This window comes from Tyto alba, unplaced genomic scaffold (assembly GCF_018691265.1).
Source record: "Tyto alba isolate M040663 unplaced genomic scaffold, T.alba_DEE_v4.0 Super-Scaffold_38, whole genome shotgun sequence".
NCBI classification, from domain to species: domain Eukaryota; kingdom Metazoa; phylum Chordata; class Aves; order Strigiformes; family Tytonidae; genus Tyto; species Tyto alba.
The window spans coordinates 30,383,718-30,401,946 of record NW_024881313.1 but is presented as its reverse complement, the minus strand read 5'-3'; the positions used below and the strand labels follow the sequence as shown (position 1 = coordinate 30,401,946).

At 42.2% G+C, this 18,229-nt stretch overlaps 1 protein-coding gene across 5 annotated transcripts in view; it reads left to right on the top strand.

Annotated features, from left to right (window-relative positions):
- ZMYND11 (zinc finger MYND-type containing 11) overlaps nt 1–11,826 on the top strand; it is a 106,637-nt gene extending 94,811 nt beyond the window's left edge. For all 5 annotated transcript variants that reach the window (XM_032982585.2, XM_032982588.2, XM_032982586.2 and 2 more), the window contains 4 exons: nt 1,164–1,232; nt 3,152–3,424; nt 4,497–4,682; nt 9,420–11,826. In XM_032982585.2, the coding sequence (XP_032838476.1) occupies nt 1,164–1,232; nt 3,152–3,424; nt 4,497–4,682; nt 9,420–9,542 (651 nt within the window). In that variant the 3' untranslated portion in view covers nt 9,543–11,826. The remainder of the gene's footprint in view (nt 1–1,163; nt 1,233–3,151; nt 3,425–4,496; nt 4,683–9,419) is intronic.
- The last annotated feature ends 6,403 nt before the right edge of the window (nt 11,827–18,229 follow it).

Below are 18,229 nucleotides of genomic sequence, written 5' to 3'. Positions count from 1 at the left end.
GTAAAACAAGAAGAATTGTATTGCTCTAACAAAGGTGAAAAGCACAAAGGACCAAGACACAAAACTTTGCATTGCCATATGCAAATTTCCTTATCACATCTGAACCATGTTAGTCATTCATTGTCCAAGAGGGTGTTCTATATTCACTATTACTGACTTGGCAATAAGATTTTCATAGCTTGCAGGATGCTTCTCTGTGTTTTTGGCAGCCTTTGCCCCGGCAACATATTCTTTCCTCATTTAAAACCGCTATACTCTCTCTAAGTCTGTATTTTAAAAAATCAGCATGTTTTGTCCCTCTTCCTTTGCCCTTTTGTTGAACATCCAATCTGTAGCTAAAAACTTAAAGCTTATAAAGCTGGATGTTGCTTTAAGGGAATGCTCCTTATCAAAATGGTTTTAGGTTTTTTTAGCCTGGTTTGCTTAGCTAACCCTTTGTAGCCTCTTTATTTAATGTTGTGTATGCAGTCATGGAACATGTATGATGAAACAGAAAAATGGTCACAAACAGTATTTATGAAAGATAACAGTGGCATTTGCCCAGTTTTATCCTGTCACTAACACTAGCTGGTGCTGGATGCTTCAAAGACAGGAGTAAGAACTTTTCTGTAAGCCACTGTAAGATTAGATACCATCCACTTTGATCTCACCCTTGTTTCTGTTGCTGGAGATTAGCTTTTTTTCTAAAGCATGAAGTTTCATACCCCTCCAAGCATACAGTTATAATCAATTAGAGCAAGTCTGGATAATCTTACCAACTTTGCATAATATACATTCTCTTTATAATTACTGCTGTTTTCTGGCTTCCAACAAGACCTGTTGCCTAAATATCGGTCACTGATATCAGAATATTCCAGAAAACAAGTGTTTGAACTTGTGTGTGAAATGAAGAAAAGAATGGTTAAGGGTATTTTAGAAAAAACATATTTACAAATACAAATAACTTGAATTTTGTTCCTTCATGCAATCATAGTCATCAGTGGTAATGTGGAAAGTCTATTGTGTGCACTTCTCATTTAAGAACAGTATTCAACTTTCTATTTGCTGAATTACGTAATTGCAAATAATCAGAAATAAAAGGTACATCAGTCATGTTACAATGAATGCTACTTATATGAATTGATTTTTGGAATAATGCAATATGCTTTTCTTAATATTCACAGCTGAAGGTTACTCAGGAACCAAGAGCAAAGAAAGGACGACGTAACCAGAGTATGGAACTCAAAAAAGAAGTAAGTAACCTCAATTACCATGTCTGTAGAGCCACCAAAGTACAGAAGTCTGAAATTTTAATAGACTTCAATTTCTGTCACTTTTTACTGATTTTACAGTATCAGTCTTGGAAGTTCTGGCCCTATAGCTTGGTCCTCCTTGCTAACAAACATAATTTTACCTCCCATGTGCAAGCCACTGGTGTCATCTTAGTCATATTCTGTATCATGAATAAATCAATAATCAGTTTACAACATTATTTTTTTTTAATTACAAATTTGGGCTAGTTAGTAAGTCTATAAACAGCAGAAATTAGAAAGTATTTTGCACAGTCAAGACTGCTAAGTTTATAAAATGCCATATCCACCTTTGCCCATGGAACTTCCTTCCTTGTTTATCCAATTTACACACTGAATGATCATGTAACCAAGGGACTGTATTATTAGACTTGTACACAAGGGGGCAGTTACTGAGACAGCCATAAATCTTATATTTCCTAACGTTTGAATACTTTTTCCTGGCCTTGTTTCAGCTGCACATTGAACACTAAGAAACAGTTGCATGTATGCACAGTCCTCAGAAGAGGACTTGGGACTCCATTACAGAGGAGGGTTCGGGTATTTTAGCACAAGAGTTATGTGGGATGGCCCTGTTAACTGAAATACAAACATTGTCACTCCTAAAATCCGGACACCTGCCTCCCCATTATATCTGATACTGTAGGAGGCACCTTCATCAATGAAGGCAGTGACACAAAGTTTGTGCTCCCTGGAGCACAAACTATATTTGAGTGGAAGATAGGGAGACTACAGTTTAGGATATGTTGTCATTTTTGTTGTGTTTTCTGTCAAGCAAATGCTGTAATTTGCTTTATATATTTATGTCTTAACATTTGCCTCTTAGCTTTGCTCATGTTTGATCAGTGATCCAGAAGTCAATCACAGTGAACTATTAGAGAGTAATTGGTTGCAAAAGGGAATACACAGTCAGCCTTTTGATTGGTGTGAGCAGTGCCCCATCACACAGACAGGCGCAAAGTCCAGTCCTGAGCAAGTCTGGTGTTACAAGGACTATGTGTTTTGTCTGTACACTGTTAAATGAGCTTTAAAAAATCTAAGTTAAAAAAAAAAAAAAACAAAACCAAAACAAAACAACAAATAATGTTTATCTGTGTCTGCAGACACTTCAAATATTAATAAGATTTTGCAGGGATATTATTTCTATCTGTTCTAAAGAGCAGTAGCGCTTGGTGTTACAGTGTCATAACATAGGCAGCTAAATTCAATACGGTACACTGCAGTAACTATGATTTCTTTCTTGATAATTGTGTAATTACAGAAAGTTTCTGTGGTCATCCAAGTCTAGTTCTATATTATTGGAAGGAAGACTCAGACTCTCATTAGCCTTTCATCTTCAAAGCACCTTTGAAGTACTAATCAATCTGCAGCAGTTCTATGAAATCAGTGGAATATTACAGACTCCAGTGCAGACTGTTGGGCCAGAGTAAGCCCAAAGTTTGCCAAAACAATTCAGGTACCTTGGCCACCCAGCAAGGCTCTGTTCAGGGAGAATGGTAGGGGGAAAAATTTATAGCAAACCTTTAGTAATCCCAAAGGATCTGCAGGGATTCAGCATAGCCTTTGATGTTGATTGTACTTTTTGGGAAGAGAGGCTGGTGAGTGTGGCATACTGATGCCATACATGTGCTTCCTTCTGGAGGGCTTCTAGCTGAAGTTAGAAAAGCCTGACCAAAGAGCCTACCCACTGTCATGCTAATTTTCCTCCAGGATCTCACATTTCATTAGCACTAAAGGTCTTCAACACCTTTTGTATTAATTGTGCTGGCGTTAGTCATGTAACATTTTTTCTCCAGGTGGAACTGCAAGTTAACTTGTTCTGTATTGGTCCCTGGATTTACATGTTTGTTCTTGCTCTGTAGGAGCCAGAACCTGAAACTGAAGCAGTAAGTTCAAGCCAGGAAATTCCCACAATGCCTCAGCCCATTGAAAAAGTTTCAGTCTCAACTCAGACCAAGAAGTTAAGTGCCTCTTCTCCAAAAATGCTGCATCGGAGCACCCAGACCAGTAATGATGGAGTGTGTCAGAACATGTGCCATGACAAATACACCAAAATCTTTAATGATTTCAAGGACAGGATGAAAGCTGATCACAAAAGAGAAACTGAGAGAGTTGTGCGAGAGGCAGTGGAAAAGGTAACACTTGTTGAACACCACCTACACTCTGATTTGAGGAGAGGAGGAGTGTGGATTTTTTTCACAATCTTTTCTATTTTTGTAACATGCACCCTCAAGAAAATTAATAAAAAACCTTTTCCAAAGAGACCACATAAAAATAGTCTTTACTGCTTTTTGGGCCTTTTCTATACCAACAGACCTTAGTTTAAACAGAAAACCCCTGCTTTTTCTGATTCTTGTCCAGTGAAATCAGTTTGTGATCCAAAAAATGAAACTAATTGTTCATTCACAAGTATTAATTTCCAAAGCCTTTGTCTCCATTGTCAAGTGTGGTTGTAAACAATGGCATTGTTTAATAGCTATTCATAAATAATTCTTCTTTTGCCAGTCTCCTGACCTAAACATTAAATAGATTCACTGAAATTGGTTTGAATTTTCTTATGTAATGATAACCTGTTTAAAATTCAATATCTAAGCCTGAGCTGGTCACCTCTGGCTGAAAAGAGCAGAACAATTTAGAAGATGTTTTGACTGACCTCTCTCAAGTATCTGTCTTAAGACAAGATGAATTTCCTTCTGGATGAAGGACTACGGAATGAACCTAGGGAGTTTAAGTGTTAATCCTGTAGGATTAAGACACCAAACTTTTAGATAACTAAGCAGGGGCAAAGGAATCCTACTGACAGTGAATGTTAAAGGTACCTCTTACTGAACTCAGGGACATTCTATTCTGTATTTCCATTGTGCCCTTGCTGTAGATTTATATGCAGCTGCAGATTTGGAAAAGACAAAATATTTATCCAAGATAAATTAATAAATTTGTAAACGGATCATTAACAAAATATACATGGAAGCTATTTAGCTGATTTTGTAGATGCTTAGCAGAACAGAAATACAGTGACATTTTTATTTTGAACATTTATGGAATTGAAGTTTTGTTATAACTCTAAAGGAGAGAACTTCTTGTTTTCTAAATAGGAGAAGCCTCTAATTATGTGACCTCCACTCACATCAGTAATAGAGGTTTAAAGAAGGTACTTTTATTCCAATAGCTGTCCATTGACTTGGTTTGCTGACTTTCTTATGGCAGCTGCGTACAGAGATGGAAGAAGAGAAAAGGCAGGCTGTAAATAAAGCTGTGGCTAATGCACAAGGAGAGATGGACAGAAAATGTAAGCAGGTAAAGGAGAAGTGCAAAGAAGAATTTTTAGAAGAAATTAAGAAGCTAGCAGGCCAGCACAAGCAACTGATTTCCCAGACCAAGAAGAAGCAGTGGGTAAGTGTCAAAAATTTATTACAAGAGAATAAGTGGAAATGTATAATGCATACTTCAGGCCAATTGAAAGTGATTTCTTCCTTACTTTTAACTGCACCACTCTTTCACTGGTCTTTCAGCTTCAAGGTTTTCTCCTTCATATTACTGCTTCCAAATTTTCTGAACCTCCAAATTTCAACTTGGAAGTTCTGATTACTTTCCATCTTAATTAACACCATCTTCTGAGTCCAATCAGATGTTAGTATCAAAACATTTTTTTCTAAATGCAGTTTTACTCCCTATAAGACATGCTTTGCATTATGTTCACACTCCTTTGATCTCAAGGTCCCAGAGGGTAAAATATCTGGCTACATCAATTTGGATTCCTCTGCTAATAATGCTGGTAGTGATATCCTTTTGGCATTTTCCTCTCCTAGCTTTTTCTGCAGCTCTTTTATGTTCTTTTGTATTTTAGATATGACTTTCTGAAATAAGTTTCTCTCCCTTTTTCAATCCTTAAACCCAACTCTGCAGCATTGCCTGCAAAAAATGTGTTTGTATGCCCTTTAGAAAAGTGAAAACAGACATCTAACTTACCATTCCATTACATACTGCAAACTTTTTCCTGTTTTTGTTTGTGTCTCCTGTTTTCTTTTCAAGCCATAAGTGTGTTCTCCCACATGACTGCAGGGCATCTACTCAAACTTTGCAAGTGCTGTAACACCGTGCTGCTAGCCTGTAGCAGAGTAAGGGTGGAAACTGTCAGCTGAGGAGCAGTGAGCCTGGCACACATACAAACTTTGCTGTTTCTTTGCCAATTTTCATAGAAAAAGGAACTGAAAGTTGTTGTTTAGGAAGTCACACTGCACTGTAACAGCTATCTCTAACATACCGGAAGGTGGGGACAAGATTTTCTACTCACCTCCTTTTGAGCTTTGATTTTGCCAGATGTGGCTGAGAAGCATGTGGGTGCCTTGCCACAAGATGGCACGCTGATCTGAGCAGCGACGGACAGCTACCGCCGCCCGGGGACAGCCAGCCCTGGCTCCATCCCGCAGCTCCTGCTTGTGTTCTGCTGTAAAGGGCTGTTTGTTTATGTTCAGCCTCATTAGTCCTTGTTCTTACAGATGAAACGGTGGTCCCTGCAGAGAAAACTCTGCTCTGTAGAAGAGTGAAATAAATACTTAGGCGAGACAATCGGTTGCTGGCTATCACAGTTACAAGTTTGTTTTTTTGGAAAGAGAAGAATTACTTCAGATGCCAGAGCTCATGTAGAGTCTTCATTTCGGTTTCTTGTAGAGATTTTACTGTGGGTTTTACGACGCTGCAGTGCTTGGGTCTCTGTCAGTTAGAAAATTCCTCCCTGTCAATTTATCTTTGCAGACCAGAGAAATTACCTAGGTCTCCGACTTGATCAAGTTACTGTGTTTAATAAGTCACCAGCTGCTGGTGGCTGCATGCATGCTTTTGCCTGTGGCATTTGAGAGGGAAATTGAATTGCCTTTGCCCACTATAGAACCATGTCAAATTAGCTGTCTTCTGTCAAGAGTGCACATGTGAACTGTTGACACCACTCAGCTGATATGTGGTAACTCAATCACAGTAACTTGATTGTGAGTCTGGACTCCTAGCTATAGCTGCTTTTTGGTGTTTTTGAAGGAAGAATTTCTGAAAGAGACTCCTGAGACTTACTTTCATCTGCTCCAGTGTGCCTTTACCATATTCTTTAGCCTAATCAGAGAGTGCCCTGGTACCACATCAGCGCATTGTATGATCATGTGCATAAAGCCTCTTTCTGAGCAAGACAATGAAATCTATAAAGTGTTTGACAGTCTTGCCTATTCCTTCTGGCCCCAGAACTATCTGTCATTCACCACCTTAAATGAAGGCATCATCCAGGCAGCTGGTTTGCATGTGGTAGGAGGGGGAGGGTAAGGATAAACACCTTTGCATTCAAGCTGATGGATCTGCCTGCCAACGCACAGCCTCAGGCGGCTGGAGTTGGTCCAGTTACACAGCTCCCCAGTGATTTTTCCTTGGTGGTACTAATGACAGTCCCTGGTGTGTAGTACCGCTCTTGTATGCTGCTATGATAATAATACCTCCTTACCAAAATCTCATGTAATTAATACACATACTAAATGAGTTTTGGTGGCTTTGCTTTTTAATTAGAAGCAGAGACCTATGGTTTCACATAATGCAGATGTATAGGCTTGGGAATACAGCTGCTATTATTCATGGTATATTTGTCTTTTTCTCATACCTAAAAAAAACATGCAGTCAGGATGAAGGGATTGTTTTGCTGGTGGTGTACAAGCACAAGAAGATTCGCTCCCAGCCCTCAGGAGCCTAACACATAGCTAAAGAACAACATTTTCTGTTGCTCTAACTGGTCACAGTCCCTTTGGCTTAAGCCAATTTCATTTTTATACCTCCAGAAAATTTGGATTTAATACAGACAGCTGAAGTAAATAGCAAATGAAAGGAAGAAATGTAAAGGCAGGGATAACAATCATGAGATTGTGCAGTTTAATGGCCTCCAGAATACTGGCTAGAGTGCTGGTCCTGACAATGTTTCTTTTTTAATTTCTCCCAGTTCTTTTATTTGCATATAAGCCTTGTTTAAATCGGTGCATGGTTCATTTTTATAGATAATTTTTAACTTATGTCTCTTTCAATTATGTTTACATGTATATTTATTCTAACTTGCAACAGGTTGTTTTTAAGTGAATGAGCATTGTCTGTGATGTGTACTGTCCCAAGTGATTGATAACATTTAGAAAGATGAAAATTCAAAGAAAAGAGGAGGCCTGAGGCCAGCTGGCATTTTGCCTTTTCTGCCACATGTGCTGGTACCAGCTTAGATGACACTATTTTCCTTTCCTAAGTGGAGATTTACATCCCACACTTGTGGCTGGCATATGTAAAGGGAAGTGCAGGACCCACAGATCAGCTGTCCTCTCCTGTCTTACCTTTTTTTGATCTCTTCAAGCAAGCAGATGTGAAGCTGGTCTCTGGGCCAAGGCTCATGCTGTACATAATGGAGACTCACAGCTGTTCCCTGCACCTTTCCAGCAGATGATCCTAATGGTTCCCACAGGCTTGTGGGCAGCCAGCTACATGAAAAAACAGGAAAACAGCTCTCGAGAGGACACTTGTTTGCAAGCATTTCTACAAATAAACTTCCCTGGAGCTAAGTTATAAAAGGAAAACGAAGAGGTTCCCTTCTCACACAGCTAGGGCAGTCCCTTTATTGCTGATGTAAATAAATAGCTGTTGGTTTAGCCAATGTAAACATCAGCTTTCTTGGATCTGTCTTTTAGTAGTGTGTAGAGTTGTTGTGTTTTTGTTTTGTTTTAAGGCAGTTGGGTTTGTTTTCTTTATAATTCTCTGTTTTATTAACAATGCTGTAGCTAGACAGGACATAAAAAGTAAATTGCGTGTTACTCTGATTTGCTAGCAGCCTGTGCAGACTGTGTGATATCCCTCTCTCTGTTCTCCATCGTGCAGTAAGCATTTCAGATTGGATTCATAAACATACTGTCTGATTTTGAGCAGACCAAATTCAGAAAGACAGTCTGAGATCATTAGAACCTGGCTCTCAAGGTCACTAAGTGTAAGTGGTTCCTTTACCAGCAATGCCACCCTACTTTACAGGATTTTGTCAGAATGATAGTTAGTGCTTTTGTACCACTCCCCTAAGGGGTATAAGACCACCTAGAGACAGGGCTCATTGCCCATCTGAGTGCCATATCTCCTTGTTGACCACTCGTAGTGTTGATCATGTTGTTTTCCTTTTTTTAGTTCCTCAGAGGCCATGGGCATTATTTTCCAGGTAGCTCTTCCAGCTACCATTAAATGGTGAACACCACTGCTGCAGGGTAGAACCCCCCTTTGCTGCAGCAGTCCTCAGAACCAAGTGTTTCTGCAGAAATCGTGGGCTGTACAGAATCACTTTCTTTCAGGAGTTTTGTGCCATCCTGGCAGGCATCACAAAGGGCAAGAGCCCATGTAGCCATTCTGTGTACAACCGGCCTTCTGTGGTTTCTGGAAGACTTGAAGGAGAAGGCATTTTCTTGCTCTTCTTAGTAGCACTGATGTAGCACAAGGTTTTCTTTTCACGAGATTGCAGCACTGTCGGGCAGTCAGCAAACCCCAATGACAGTAGCCTCCTTGCAGATCTACCCTAAATGGGCTATACAAACCACTTGGTAACAAATTATTGTTTTCTCCAGTGATGTTATTAATGTGACTTTTGAGATTTTTCCTAGCCCAAAAAGGTCTTCCTCCGCAACCTCTGGACAGGTCAGGCTTGTAAAGAAACCTCAGAAACACTGATTTTTGAGCTTGTGCAGAACCTGTTCATGCCAGAAGTGCCTGTTGATTTATCATAGCTTTTAAGACATAGATCAGGGTGCTATTATACAAATGTAGAGTAGAAGATGGTTCCTGCACTGTGTGGCTGAAAAATGTCTGTCCACTGCCCTGAGGGATGAGTTTTCTTACATGAGAGGTGATTTTTTCAAAAGCAATAATCGAGACTCTGGGAAGTATGAAAGCATTGTGCAGATTTGCTAAAGATTGCTGCTTTGCTCAGCATGTGAAAAATGCCCTCTTGCCTCTGGATGCCCCAAGCATAAATAAAAGAGAAGTATCGCTCTGCATTGCCGGTGCATCCACGAGCAGGTGAGAACACTTGTGCGTCGGTAAGGAGGGATCCTGCGAGGGTGGTAATCGTGTCTCGTTTGTTCTCTCCAGTGCTACAACTGTGAAGAGGAGGCCATGTACCACTGCTGCTGGAACACTTCCTACTGCTCCATCAAGTGTCAGCAGGAGCACTGGCATGCTGAACACAAACGTACCTGCCGCAGAAAAAGATGAAAGAGTTATTCCTCCCCTAGAAAACCACCCCGATGATTGCTATTCTCAGACACAGCGGTTTTTGTTTCCAAGAAGCCAAAATTGTTTAGAATTTGCTTCCCATTTTGCACCAGCCTTTAAACACTTTTCGTAAAAGAAATTTTGCACAGTAATTTCAATCTTCTGTTTAACGCTCCTCCAAAATTTTGTCGGCGAAATGTATTTAACATCTGTGGGAGCAAGTTACTTTAAATAATTTTAAACTAGAGGATTTGTTGCATTTTCAGCAAATTTTAAAACATTTTTAGGTTTTACAGAGATTTTAATCTTTAAAAACAGCAGATCTAAAAATAAAAAAATCATGCAAGTTTAAGAAAAGGAACATTTAAGAACTAGATCTGAATGTAGGAAGTATAGAACTGTTTCAGAAAAACCAAGCATACTACCTTGATGTAACATTTATTTCTTAACCTTGTTGAGCTGGTTTTGTTCAGCTTAATTTTACTGTTTAAAGGCATTATCTATTGGTTATACCAGTGGGTACATGATTGAATTTAGGGAACAGGGTTGACACAGCAGGTGCTAGTCCTGCATATTTTTTCTTAAATATTTCCCAACTGTGTTTTATTTTCATTATTTCTTTTCAATATATAACTTTTATAACAAAATATTAGCTTTGATCTTGTAGTTTAAAATCACAGGGAACTGGGGTAATCTTTTACTGAGCTGGATCTTAGAGAAAAATGAATATTTAAATTTTGAATTTTGCACATTTCATCTTTGTCCTAACATGAGTGCTTGTAACAAGAATAAGAAAAGCCAAAAAAAAAACAACAAAAAAAAAAAAACTACCTTTATTCATACACGGAATTATGAGGCATACAAATTTCTTTATTGTGCCCCCCTTCAGCCTCCCCAATCCAACGTCATTTGACTGCCTATGATCTGGTGTCACCTGGTCCATTGTAACTTAATAATAAAAGGAGAAAAAGCACTTAAGTTTCACAGAAGCCGTTATGTTTGTAGTAATGGGTCATTGCCTAATAATGAGCTCCATCACTGTACTCAGAATGAAGAATAATGCATGTTAATTTTCTTGTATTAAAGATGCCGTGATTTGTAAAAAGTCTGTATTTTGCGGAATGTCTGGATTAAGAAGCATTACCAATAGGAATGGATCGATAGTTGAAAAATGATTTTCTTTTTGTTTGTTTTATATATAGATATATGAATTGCATCCATGTTCAGAGACAATTTTTTAAATAGATGTAAAGCTTACTTAAATAGCTTTTCTTTTAAAGTGTCTCCGCATTTTAGTTTCTTTCAAAGATTGGTCTTAGACTGAGTCATATGCCCATTAATCATCCAGCTATTTTTTGAGAAGTTAGAGGAATAATTTGTAAATATTTATTTAGATCTTTGATATTTATTGAAAGCAATTACATGATGGAACGATGGAAGCTGAAGAATCAGGAGGAAAGCCTTTAAAAAAGTTTTCTCTAGGATTTGTCAGGGTCATTGTAAAGATGAAAATGTAACTAAGACTTCTGTGAACTACCACTGAAATCCTGATCTTTTTTACTTACAGTGGTGATATAAGTTAATTGACTAGATACTGCCAAATAATGCCCAATATGTTGCAGAAATTAAGTGGTAAGTTGATTGGAAAAAATAGTAAGTAGATGGTAACTTGTATTACCACAGCTACATTATTGCCTGATAAATGTGTAATTAACTTTTGTCGCCTCTGTGTTGTGACTGTAAAACACTTCACAACTAAAAATCAATCTTGTTCGATTACTTTACAAGTTCCAAAACTTCGATCCACCCCTATGAAAGCAAGTTATTGTGGAAATATTTTTGGTGTAAAATCATTCCAGAATATGTAATATTTAACTGATAGCTGCATGAAAGTAAGATTCGTGTTACTTTGGCTTTTTTGTCTCTGTTGACACGGTTGCACATTTCCAAGTTACTACAGCGTGAAAACTGTGTGTTTTAAAGAAAAAAAAAACAAAACAAAACAAAAAAAAAAAGATTGTGGCCTGGTTTTGTATAAGTTTTAGGTAAAATTACAATTGATTGTTTTAGGAATCATGATTTAAAATTAATTTTTCTGCAAATCATAAAGCTATATTAAAGTGTTGAGCTTAGCCACTATGCACATTGTAATTATTCATTGTGGCTGTCCAGTTTATGATGCATTCTGGCATTTTGTAAGCTGCTCTGACTAGCAATATATAGAGTCATTTAATGTGTTAACATTGGTTAATAAATGTATTTAAAAAAAAAAAAAAAAACACCTCACTGAAAGTGTCCGTGTTGATTTTGGCCAGTTGTCTGCCGGTTGTCCTCGGGTGGGCATGCCTGAGGCTGCTATTTTCACTTGTCCTCACCTAGAGAGACCGGGGGGGGGGGGGGGGGGGGCGGGCTGTGTGTGAGGGAGCTGGGCCTGAGCTCCTCTCTCGAGGTGAGCTGGCAGCCCCACGTCAGGGTTTGGGCATTCTGCAGGGCTCCCGGCACCAAAAGTGAATCTTTTTGGCCCGCTCAGGGCAGCAGCCTCCGGGGGCTGCGTCCCTCACGTCCCGGTTGGTAACACCAGGCCGGCGCTGCCGGGGGGCTGGCAGACCCCCCTCGCCCTGTGCTGCCTTTCACCCACGGCCCTGCTCTGCCTCCTCCTGACCCCAGTCACCCGCCCTGAGCCTGCGCCCGTTATGCATTTTATTGATAAAGTAATTTTATCGGGGTGGTGGGGGGACGACGACGCTGCTGAGAGGACTCAAACCCAGCTCCAGCGTTTCCCTCACAGACGCAGTCTCGCACACTCACTTTCAAAGTCAGGGCGTGCTGCCAGCGAGGTGCCCAGGGGAGCCGAGGGCCCACGCTGGTGCTGCTGCCCACGGCGCATGTCCCACAGCCACCCCCAAGAGAAAGGGCTCTCTGGGGACAAGCCACAGGCAGGGCAGGTTGTTCTGGAGCCCCAGGGTGACTTCAGGGCTGCAGGAGGGACACTGGGAATTGGTTTCTCTGGTGCAATTAAGACTTTCCCTGTGGGAGTTAAGACCTGGCAAGACCTGCTAGTCCCACGAAGAAAAAAGAAAATTCTATTTTAAATATTTAGAGATCCCTCAAAAGGCTCTTTTATTATTTGACTATCCAAACTTTTGTGTTCTTGTATGAATCATAACATTTCACCTGAGTGCACATTTTATTCATTCCTCTTGGTGAAACTTGATCGAACACAAATAACCAGCATAGCACACATACTGCAAATTAATAATTTATGCTGAATCAAGCCAGCAAAGCAGGATTTGCCTGTGCCAGCAGAGGGGGATCGGGAAGAGGCAGCGTCCCGCTCGAGCTCCCTTTACCAGGCCTTCTCCCCTTCCGATGGCTGCGGTCAGCCTCCGAGCACAGCACTGCTCACCAGCACACTCTTGCAGAAATCCTGAGGGAAAACACCCCACACACACACCTTCCACCCCCCTCCCCATATGAGTTTTCAGGTTCAGGTGTCACCAGTGGGGCTGGTGTCGGGACCAAACAGGTTAAATGCTTTGAAAGGGCCATGGCAGCTTCCCATCCTCCCCGCCGCTTAACATGGGTCCTTTGTACCCCTCTGTACAGACCTGCCACACCTCATCACACGTCCCCCCCTGGGCCCTCTCACTGCCACCCCTGCAAAGCAGAGGAGGGTATCTGTCCTTCCGCTGCCCCAAATCGGCAAATTTCCCTCCACCAGAAGCCTTAGGACAAGCGGGGGTTTCTCTGAGCTGCCGTGTCTTCACCACTGCAGGCAGGGCTGTGTCTCAGTGCACCTACAGCATCAGTCTAAAAGGCATTCATTGGCTTTTTGTTGTTGGCTTTTCCTATTTTTTATCACTATTATTATTTTTATTATTATTTATTATTGTTGTTGTTAGTGTTATCATCATCATTAGTAGTATTAATGAATTTTAACTCTCGCTATAACTTTATCTTGATAAAGAGGCGCAGTGGTTTCTGCCTCCTGCTTCCTTTAGGTGGAGTGAGCTGCCCAGCTCAGTGCTTGTTTGCCTTTCCAGATCTTAAATGACTGAGTATGTGAAATATGTTTGGGATTTGTTAGCGGTAGTTAGGGGCTACGCAGCCTATTTTAGCCTCACTGAGTGAGAGCAGTTAGGCGATCTGTGCATACACGTTCCAAATGCTTTCATAAATCAAATTGGGGAGGGGTGGCGAGTAGGTATCAAAACCAGAAAGGCCCTTGTATTGTTTCATGTTAAGGAAAAGGTCCAGCCACTTGTGAGAATAAAAGAGGATTTTGGGGTTTAAGTGGGGGATGTTTATAGCTATGTAAAAGGAGGGAAAACCAACTATCTTGGCCCTTCCAAAACCCTGAAAAAAACTGTCATATTTTATCTTAATCAAACTATTTTCGGCTGTCAAAAGTCTCAAAAGTATGTTAGACTCTGACTAATGCTCTTTTAAAAAGAAATGCTGGGTTGCAAAATTGTAAAATCAGAAAAAGAAAGAGAACTCAGAGAAAATTTACTCTAAATTGCCCCTCCTGCTCCCCATGGCCATGCCTGCCCTGGGACCTCTCCAGCCCCGCAGCTGTGAAATGTGAAAAGATGCCTTCAGGCATGGCAAACAGCAATGGAGGGGCTGAAATTAAATACAGTGTCTGCTTTGCAGATAATCTTTACATAGAAGGGGAGAAATAACTGAAGATAATACAGAAGAAAGGCTAGGAGAGCAAGAACAGGACATGCTAAAAGGCAGAGCCATATATTTGTTTACAAAGCCACCAGCCAGTGTCTGTTAACTCTCTGGAAGTGAAACTAAGCTGGCGTAAAGCTTCAATGGAACTAGGATTTGCCCCAGCGAAGTACCTAAAAATAAACTTGAGTTGTCATAGAGAAGACACTGTGAATCTGGTTATATGAAATGCTTTATTAGTGTTTCGAAAAGGACTTCTGCATCAGGAAAAAAAAAAAAAAAAAAAAAGTTTATTAATAAAGCCAGAGCACTATTTTAAACTACCTCATTAACAGGAAAAGTATCTTTTGCAGCCAGCCACTGCAGGTGGCTCGGGACCCCACTTGCTGCCACATCAGGTCTCTGCCTCTCTGCTCGTGCTCCCGTGGGAAGAGCGTGTGGAAGCCAGCTCTGCACGGAGCTGATGCCGAGCCACGATCCCACCACGCTTGGCCACAGCAATATGCTTTTGTCCCTTGTAAAAAGGCCTTCAAGGTGAAAAATGGCTTCATTAAAAGCAAAAAGGGAGTTGCCGCCTTGCACACAGCAGCCCTTGAAGACCCTGTCATCAGGAAAGAGGGTTTAGCCTGGCATGGGGCACCCACGCACACCTGGGCTGATCAGGGCACCCTGTTAACTGTCCTTGTTAGGAGGAGTAAGAGCTGTTTCCATGAGAGCTGTGTGGGTCTGGTGTGGTCTCAGGAGGGAGCAAAACGAGGTGTCCAGACAGGGATCTCTTCTGCTGCCCACGCTGCAGCTCAGCCCCTGCCACGGTGCAACACCGGCTCCTTCCCAAAAAAAAATCACTGCCAGAAACTCTGCCATGCATGGCGTGTGCACTGGAGAGAGAATTTCTTTGGCTGATACACCACTTGACCAAGTGGCAGAGCCTTTGCCTGTATTTTCCCAAGTCCGTAAACACCATCACTCCAGGAAAACCTTTTATTTTTCCCCTGAAGAAGTGAAAGATGTGCAACTCAGTAATGCAATTGCTTGTTATTTTTTTCCTGCTGATGCTGGAGCCAGCAGCACTTTAACTCTGGGCTCCCCAATGCCAGTGGTCACTGCAGCGGTGACCAAGCCGCTCCGTGCTGACCAGCCGGGGGGAGCCGGTGCTGGGTGCTGAGCCGGAGCCCAGGACTGCTCACCCCTCCCACCAGCAGCATGGCTGCTGCATCTCTGTGCAAGATTTGGCTGGGTGCAACACCGCGCTTGCCAGAAAAGACCCCAAGCCTTAGAGTTTGTATTTTCCTCTCCAAGGCTTGGGGTCTTTTTTGGCTGCTGACTCAGCAGTCCTGGACTGGCTGAGGAATGACACCTGCCCTTGCCTCAAAAATAATCAGTGCCACCACCCCCTTCCCCCCAAAAAAACCCTGCTCACCGCCTTTGCCTGACAGGCCTTAGAGAAGGCTTAACCACGGTGCCCACACAGCCACGGAGCCAGCCCCCCCGTACCCCCTGTATCCCCCCCGTACTCAGGGGTGAGCTCCAGCTCCTGGCAGGGGTTCTCCTGGGCATGACACCCATACCCAAAGCCTTTCCTATTAGCAGAAGGCTCCCAGGGGGATACACTCTCTATACAGAATTAGCTGCAGAGATGTAATGTATTTACAGGCTTTTCTAGTAACAGCTTGTTCAGAATTTGCTGATTCTTTAACCTAATCTTGATCTCTGGTCAGGATCTCCCTGGTCAGGTGGAGTGTTTCCATCTTTCCCACTTACTGCAATTACCATTTGGTGCAGCAAAGCAGTGTCCAGAGTCCCACAACAGCCCTTGTAAAAAAGGAAAAAGCTGAATTTTGATTTAGAAACTCGTTTCTGTACGCTAGTGCTCAGTGCTTCAGAGAATAAATTGTCATGACATTTTTATGGTAGTTTGAGGTCCTCCAGGTTGTTGACTGATTGAGTACCCAGGGCTTGAGAGCTCCTGCAGCTTGGAGGAGCTTTGTTAAATGGCAGCTGCTATGGTTGAAATTCAAAGCAGTGTGTCAGCAGCATTTGGAGGAGGAGGCAAAGGAGCAAGAGAAAGAGGAAGAGAAGGAGGAAGAAGAGGGCCATTTTCATTTGCCCGGCTAGAAGCTGCAGTAGGAAGCTGGAGCGGTAATTCGGTATGTGGGTGAAATCTGTCCTTTTGAATGTCGGCACCACAGATCTTTTAAAAAAAGTCACCTCACGACACAGCGGCAGTCACTGGGGGCTCTGCTTGCACAGGACACATAGCTCACCTGTGGGGTTAGAGACACCCATCAGGACATTCCTGACCATTTTTACATGGTCCAACTCTATAATCTCTATTAACAGGAATTAGAAGGAATCATAGAATGGTTTGGGTTGGAAGGGACGTTAAAAATCACCTAATTCCAACCCCTGCCCTGTCATGAGCAGGGCTTCACTTTACTTCACTAGGGCTGACTGGATAAAACAAGTGCGGAACTGGATCCAAAAGAATAACCGTGGGATTTGGTGCAGGGGAAGGATTTTTTTTGCTTTGACTTCCTTTTATTCTCTACTTTTTAATTTTTCTTAGCAACCTCTTAATCTGTGGTTTGGTTGGCTTGATCCTGTGTTCAGAGGAGGAATGCTCCTGTGGAAAGGCACTCACACAGGGCAGGGGGAGATCTGTAAAGACTGTGGACCAAACAATGCCCTGGAAGGAATTGCAGCTAAGTTATTTACTGTTCATGAACCCAAGGTTGCCGCACAGTAACACCCCTCTGACCTCAAAGATCACGTGTGTCCTGGTTGGGGCTGGACTAGAGTTCCTGTTGGTTTTAGTAGCTGGAGGAGCTGCAGCACAGAGACCCCAGGGGCTCCCCAGGGCCCAGTGCCCTCACCTGTGCGCGGGGGCGGGGGGAGCACAGCTGGAGGGCTGGGCCCGGATTGGCCGATAGTCCATGTCACGTGACACTGCGCTCACTATATAAAGGCAGGAGTGGGCTGGGAGAGGTGGCTACTTCTGGGAGTGTTGCTGTGGGGCCTGTGTGTTGGGGATCGCTGGCCGGGAGCAGGTGGGTGTCTGTTGGCGTGTGGTGAGCAGCTGTGTTGTACGTTACCCGTTGATACTGCTGTCAGTGTATTATTCTGTTACTGTTATTAAACTGTTTTTACCTCAACCTGCAAGTCTCCCTTTGCCCCTCCGATCCCCTCCCCGTTCCCAAGTGGGGGGAGGGTGGGTGAGCGACTGTGTGGCGTTTAGCTGCTGAGTAGGCTCAAACCACAACAGTCCTTTTGGCGCCCAACGTGGGGCACGAAGGGTTGAGATAATAACAGATTTGATCTGTGGGTACTATCAAGTTTGTTATAATGCTGACTGCCTATCCTGTTATAATGTCATTTGCTTGGCTCCTAAAATCGTGGTTTTTGTTGCTGCAGTTGTGTTATACATCACATTACTTACCATATGTAGCCCCCATGTTGTTGCTTATTACCCGTGGGTATTGGATTAAGATTTTTGCCTTACTGTATTATGTAACTCTAATTTATGGCATGATAAAATCTTTGGTCCTGGGAGTTATGGGGCACCTACTGGAGTGGGTTAGTAACTATACCCTCCACCTTTTCTCCTCGGAAAGCCCACCCAAGGGGGAGATACCTTTTTCCATCTTCCCCTTCTCCAAGCTACTTGCAAGTATACTTGAGAATGCTGAGAACTCTGAATATCCACGGAATGCTCATATTAACGTTGTTGTCCTGTTTATGGAAGCTGCAGTGTTCCTGAATGTGGTTCAGGTTCTGTTTCGTGTTAAGCAACTTTTTCTAAATACCACCCAGAGGCCTACCCCAACGTTGCAGAGTTATGAGTGGCTGGGAGTGTGGGGTAGCATGGGCAAGTACCTAGGACAGTGGGGACCTCCAATGTTTTGGAATTTCACCCCTGAACAAGTGCAGGATCCTGAGAAATTAGTAAAATATTTCGAAAAGGTGTGCTGTCATCCTGACACCTCAAGAGAGATGCAGATCATTGCAAC